At 36.2% G+C, this 6712-nt stretch overlaps 1 protein-coding gene across 1 annotated transcript in view; it reads right to left on the bottom strand.

The window, feature by feature from the left end:
- Positions 1-3013: 3013 nt before the first annotated feature.
- Positions 3014-6712, bottom strand: part of Smp_123100 (hypothetical protein) — a 5234-nt gene continuing 1535 nt past the window's right edge. The window contains exons 3-5 of the mRNA XM_018797924.1: positions 4770-4781; positions 4126-4146; positions 3014-3186 (exon numbers count right to left, since the gene is read on the bottom strand). Of these exons, the coding sequence (XP_018652918.1) occupies positions 4776-4781 (6 nt within the window). The 3' untranslated portion in view covers positions 3014-3186; positions 4126-4146; positions 4770-4775. The remainder of the gene's footprint in view (positions 3187-4125; positions 4147-4769; positions 4782-6712) is intronic.

The raw sequence follows: 6712 nt of genomic DNA, 5'->3' as shown, positions 1-6712 counted from the left end.
GTAATTTTCGCGTCGGATACATTCGATTGTTCTCACCCATATTCTTGTTCACTATCATACCTGGAATCTTACGAGAACTGACGCTTCTGTTCATTCAGCTTCATAATCTATGACTTAACCATTAAGTTATGTAGGTCATTGCATTAGTACCAAGCTGTTTAAATTGAATGATCATTGAGTAGGTAATAGTCAGTATCATGTTTGTTAGGTTCTCTTGAGTTGGATCTACTAAGTTACGGTATTATCACTAGTCTAAATAACTCACTATCGTCTCCACTACATACTGATGGTTGATTGTTGGAGTTAGTACACAAGAAACACAACTTCTTGGTGTTCTCATCAATTTACCGAAACGATTTTGTTAATCTATTGTTTATTGTATTATGTATACAGGTTAACTAAAATGAGCTGTAAAGTTTGTTGTTTTGGTAGTTTCATGTAGTGAATTGGAATCATTTAGAAAACCAGTGAAAAATAAGTAACACTGGACTATTGTTTCATTTTAGTATGGGACTTCACGATAGAATTGGTGACAGATATGAGGCCGAGAGTGGGGAGAGTCCGCTCTCCCTCTCCAAATGCTCTCAAATGGCCACGTGAATATTTAGCCTCTGCTAGGGAAGTACTACTCACTGCCTTCTCGCACCACGGATGTTGTTTACGAAATTGAGAGGACGAAAAGTGAATGTCCAGCGCTTTAACCGGGTTGGTGGACACAGAAAGTCCACCTAGGGGAGTTGGAAAACTCCGATTACAAACCAATGGTGAACATGGGCTCCAGTATCCTGAAGGAACAAATGGCGTATGAACCAATCGCTGGTCACCGACTACCATGGGACTGCATCTCCTCACGATGCTCCATTGCCTTGTGGATCAGATCTTTAGGTCAAAGGCTCGGGGTGTGGCCCCCTAAGTAAACCACCTGTTTCAGTCTGGGCACCCAAGCAGTATCATAGCCCTCACACAAATCAAATGATATTTGTGTGGCGCATTTTTATCTGGTGCTTCCTTGTACTAATATTTATGTGTTTAAATAAAATAAAAATAAAGATATGAGGTCTAAACGTCCTGGATTAGATTAAATGTAAGGTATCAAGCAAACACTACTGAAGGCTTCTATGCTAAGAGAAAACAATTATACGATGCTTCCTGGTTTTCTACTGTTGTTAAATTAAGAAAGTTCAGTCCGCCATGTTAAATCACAAACTTGTTATACTGTGATGAATAGAAGTATTAGAAATAATATACGAACTAGGAATCTCTGAAATGATACAACCTAAATAAACAGAACTAGGTGAGCACACACGAACGTGTTGTATTTGGGTTTCGTAATAAGACAGTCATCAAGTATAAAGGAACTATTAGTTCATACAATACCACATATACGCTTTCTGAACTACAAACAAGAAAAAATCCTACGTTATAACTTTGGGTTCTGAATATATCAGTAGTGTTTTTTTGCCAGATATTTTTTAAAATGATTTCATAAAACCAAGAAACTTAAGTGAACATAAGCAAAGATGGATAGTGGATAGCAGTGGAATCCAGTTTGATGCGTGTTTCTTCCTATTTGGGACTTGTCAGCTGGATGTAACTACATCTCACAGTTGATGTTCACTCTTGGACTCGGACCCAGTACTATTCGCTTCAAACACCATCGCGTTATCCACTCAGCTACTGAGTCCTGATAGTCACTTGCTTGTGCAGTGGGGGGGGGGAAGTTTGGATGCACTTAGTATTGTTTGTTTGAATCTTCCCATCGATGTCTTAGGACTGCAACTGGTCAGTCTCTAATTAGCATATGTGCATACTGTGCGTATTGCCTCGATATATTCTTAATTCACAAGCATTATAAGCAAAGATGGATAGTGGCTAACAGTGGAATCGAGGACGCGCGCTTTGTCCTATTTGGGACTCGTCAGCTGGATGTACCTTCATCTTACAGTTGATGTTCACTCTGGAACTGGAACCCAGTACCTTTCGCTTCAAACACCATCGCATTATCCACTCAGTTATATGTGTCATTTACTCTGGATAGATGATATACACACTGAAAAACGGAGTTATTAAAACAAGAATTAGATTCAACCTGATATTCTTTAACATGTAGCTCTTCTTTTCATGACATTTCTATGTTGATAATCTAAATATTTCCCAAATGTAAGTGGTTTTGAATGAATGTAAAGACAAGATTCTCAATGTATATTTGTACCATGTTTGTGGTCACGAATTATAAGTGAAAAACTCAACGAGGGGCGAAGAAGAAACAAGATTCGTACGTATCAAGGCAGAAGAGTAATGATAAGTGAAGATTTTATTCACCTCCCCCCCCCTAAAACACATACAACAACAACTTATTAACCAAATATACTCACTCATTCATATACAAATCTCAAGGGAATCTGATATATAATCAACTAACATCATCCATCACTGAAATAGTTGGAACATAACTGGATTTTACATCAAAATTATGCAGTCGAATAGAAGTCCATTGAATTGAACAAGTGGTCATCCATATTTTGTTCGTTATGAATACAATTTTATACAAGGCTCATCATCAATAAAGAGATTCTATATGAATACAGTTTTCCTCGGAATCATCTAAGAATAGTTTACTTCGTGGTTTCAATCCAATATAACAGCAGTGTATTCCACATAAGAATCGTTAACATCGACTTATGCATTCAAAGTGAATGATCATCCAATGATATCAATCAGGTTGAAAGTAGAGGACAGTGGGAATCACAGTCACTGTCTACTAACTACAATAATTTTCAAAACAACGATTTGTCGAACAGCTTCCAGGAAACCAATCAATTCAGAAGTTGTGCAATGAACACCTCGATCGTTGCTGAAACTGCTCCTTCCAAACTGTATTTATTCAGTTACTCTCAAATAGTGAATATAAACGTAGCGTCTATACTTAACATAATGGAAGATTACACTTCTATTCGACTAAAACCATTCATAGTAACTATCTGAATCATTTACAAACACAGAACAATTGATACACCATAGTATTTCTGTATTTTTTTTAAAGAATACTAGTCACATACAAAATTAGCCTTTTGTATTCAACAATTGTGGTATTCTAGAAGATGAATCTTCTTAAATGACCATTGATCAGTCCAATAACTATCATAGAGATTGATGAAATGGCCAACCAAGACACTTCCAAGGAGTCTAAATTATTCGAGAGAAATAAAACATTCTTGGTAAATAATGAATTCAAAACAAACATTTGGATTAATTGAAGTACTATTAGTTAGATGAACGACTTTGTTGATGGTTAGACTAACAGAGGTTATTCATATTGATCGGAGTAAACTGTTAATTTACAATGGAAACAACTTCTACAACTATTCACCATGTCATATTTGAATGATCAACTAATCTATTGGTAGGTGTGGGCAGCCGGGAAGTGATATTAGCCCTCATGCCCGTAACTTCACACGAGACCAACTTGGTCACTTTCAAATCCTTCCTACACATAATAACTCTCTTATCTCCACGACTAACCCTTCTCACGTCCTTTTATCACCTCGCACCGCTAGGGCAAACGATTCGAGTACACGGAACGTTATTCCTGGTCTCCTGAAACCACGCTCTAAACTACATGTAGGAACTTTTAATGTCCGAACATTGTGCCAAATGGGACAACAGACCTCCTTAGCTAGGACTTTAGAATCTCGCACCATCGATGTGTGCTGCGTCTTCGAAACGCGCATACAAGATCCGAGTAGTATCATTCATTTGACCTCACCTAATCAAAATAAAGAACCATCTTGATACATGCTTCGTGTATCTGGAAGCCCTGATGCTGCTTCCCGTGGCCTCGCTGGAGTACGTACTGCATTAGGTCCTAGGGTAGAACTAGCTCTTTTAGACTGGATCCCAGTAGACAGTCGTCTATGCGCTGTCCGACTAAACGAATCAGTAAGGATTCGGAAAGATAAGGAAACTCTACGTTGCCTCTTCGTCGTCTCTGCCTACTCTCCCACTGACTGAGGTATATATAGTTTCATAGTGTTCGTAAAAGTTATTTCCAATCACAGAATGGTGTAATGAATTGAATAGACAGAGTAAATGATCAACTGAATAATCTCTGAAGTAATCACTTACTAGCTGAACTCGCTTTTGTGGCTAAAATAGTATAAAAAACAAGGTGATGAATAACGATCTTTATGTATGAAATGTGTATGGTTGTCTGGGCTGTTAATCTGGAAATGAAAGATACATTCTCTGTCGTATATGGCAATCATCTGTTAGATATACATACTTCCTAGTGTTGGTATTCACATACTAGGATTCGAATGCTATACCCTTGACTTCAAACGCCAGTAAGTTGTGTGTTCACTGTTCTACTCAATTCAAACAGTCACTTACTTGTTCCGAATGTATAACGTTGATGTCACTTTTAGCGAAAGTGTAGATTATTTGATTTGTATTATTGACGACTGAATACCAGTCGATGGACTCACACCTTTACTCATAATGATATGAGTGGAGATTGACTGATTTACTCATAGGAGATGATTCAATTGAGTATGAATTTTGCACGCACACACTCACACTTACTCAACTACCCATTTCATCAATCAAGATAGATTAGTCTCAAATAACGTATTCACTTGGTAGAGGGGGAAGTCACAGAACCCTAGTTCATATTTGCTTTTGATGTCAGAATAAAAACAACACAAGTTCAGGTTTCTAAACAGAACACCAACTATTTCGATTGTCATCAATGGTAAGGATTTAAAACTTACTCGTTGTCATGTCTACAATGAAATAGATTTATAATTTTCAATTTAACAATCATAAATAAATGTTCAATAATTGTGTGAAATGTATCATGAACATATGGACAGATCGTTTACGAGATCTACATAGTTCGACATTAGTCCAGAACATGGTCAGTTTCAGATGTTTGTTTATCCTGTTAATGTTTGATGATTAGTAGTCGTAGGAACTTTATCTGCATCAATAATCTTCTCGGTTTACATTCTAAAATGTGAAGGTCATCAACAGCGGTTATTCTTCACAAAATACATACCAATACATCCTGCATAACTAGATCTTTGCTTTAATCATATTGGCTAACTTAAATGTATTTACCTTATCAATCTACTAGTTATCTATCGACGAGGATGTACTTAACATACCAAGTTTCATATATACCCGCGGTTTACGTCGACTTTGAAGATAACTTTTTTATTGAGTCTATATAACTTCAGTTTAAAATCATGCCATCATAGCAGTCACTCTGAACATCAGTAAACATGAATATTTGAGTACTGATCTAACAATATCATCTACTTTAAATTCATAACTTCTACTTTAGCAATGATCCAATTGAAACCAGACAATACGTAAGCCTTCAGCGCTTACGTATTGTGATAATATAATCTATTGTCAATAGATTATAAACAGTACTTCATACACAATAAGTGAAAGGTTCTTTATATAAGGACTCACGTGTAGCTGAAATACAGTTGTAAAAGAGTTGCAATCATCAGTAGATGATGTAATACTGAGCAAATATTATATGATATACAGTTGCAATAACCCCCATTCATTGAACAGTTATCGATGTGAAATGGTACTTTTAGTGTAAAATACTGGAAATGTAGGTAATTTCCATTATGGAATGGTCATAGGTACAATTGATGAATCTGAAACAGAATGAGGCGAATGACTTGGATTCTACCGTTAACCATCATTCAACTTCATTAAAATGTGTACTTCAATGATATATTCTAATAGGGACTAATCAACTATCATCTTTATGGATCAGAGGGGATTTTGTAGACGAAACGGCCGTCCAGTGCTTTCAGGTTTTCCATGGTGGTCTAGCTTCAATTGACTCATGATTTCAACTATGAAAATATCATCTTTATGATTGATAATAGGGAAATACAACTAAAATTCTAACACATGCCTTAAGAAAAGCAATGATTATGGTAATGTGATTTCGCCATTAATCTTTTGAAGTGGTCATACACATGTACAGTTTGTATTCATCTCATGGTATCATAATAATTTACAAAAATACGGTTTAACTGTCAATCATTGGTAAGTAAACTGATCTGACAATATCATTTACTCTAAATCGATAACTTCTATTTTGGCAACGATCCAATTAAAGTCAGACAATACATAAGCCTTGAAATGTTCTATGTATTAAGACTTACTTTTAGCTGAAATACAGTTATAAAAGAATAACAATCATCAGTTGATAATCTAACACTGAGCAAATATTATATGATATAGAGATACAATAACCTTGATTCATTGAACAGCTATCGATGTGGAATGATACTTTTGGCGTAAAGTACTGGAATGGTCATACATCTAATTGATTAATCTGAAAAATGAATGAGGCGAATGACCTGGATTCTACTGTTAACCACCATTCAATATCCAGGCAATTTATTCAGAATGTACATATGGTGATATGATTACTTGACATTGAATATTGTTTAAGTCAACTTTTGAATTATCAGAAGGGGTTTTTTGTGGAGATTTAGTATTTTTCATAGTTGAAAGCGTGAGTCAATTGAAGCTAGACCATCATGGAAAACGGCCGTCCAGTGCTTCCAGATTTTTCATGGTGGTCTACGGAGTCACAGGTAGAAACCGGAGCACAAACATAGCTTGTGACATGAATGGAACGATTCGAAAAAGTCAGATTTCTCGCTATGACCAATGC

The sequence above is a fragment of the Schistosoma mansoni genome, chromosome 6 (genome assembly GCF_000237925.1).
Source record: "Schistosoma mansoni strain Puerto Rico chromosome 6, complete genome".
Taxonomy (NCBI): domain Eukaryota; kingdom Metazoa; phylum Platyhelminthes; class Trematoda; order Strigeidida; family Schistosomatidae; genus Schistosoma; species Schistosoma mansoni.
Note: the sequence above shows the minus strand (reverse complement) of the source record. Positions and strands in the feature narration are given on the sequence as shown.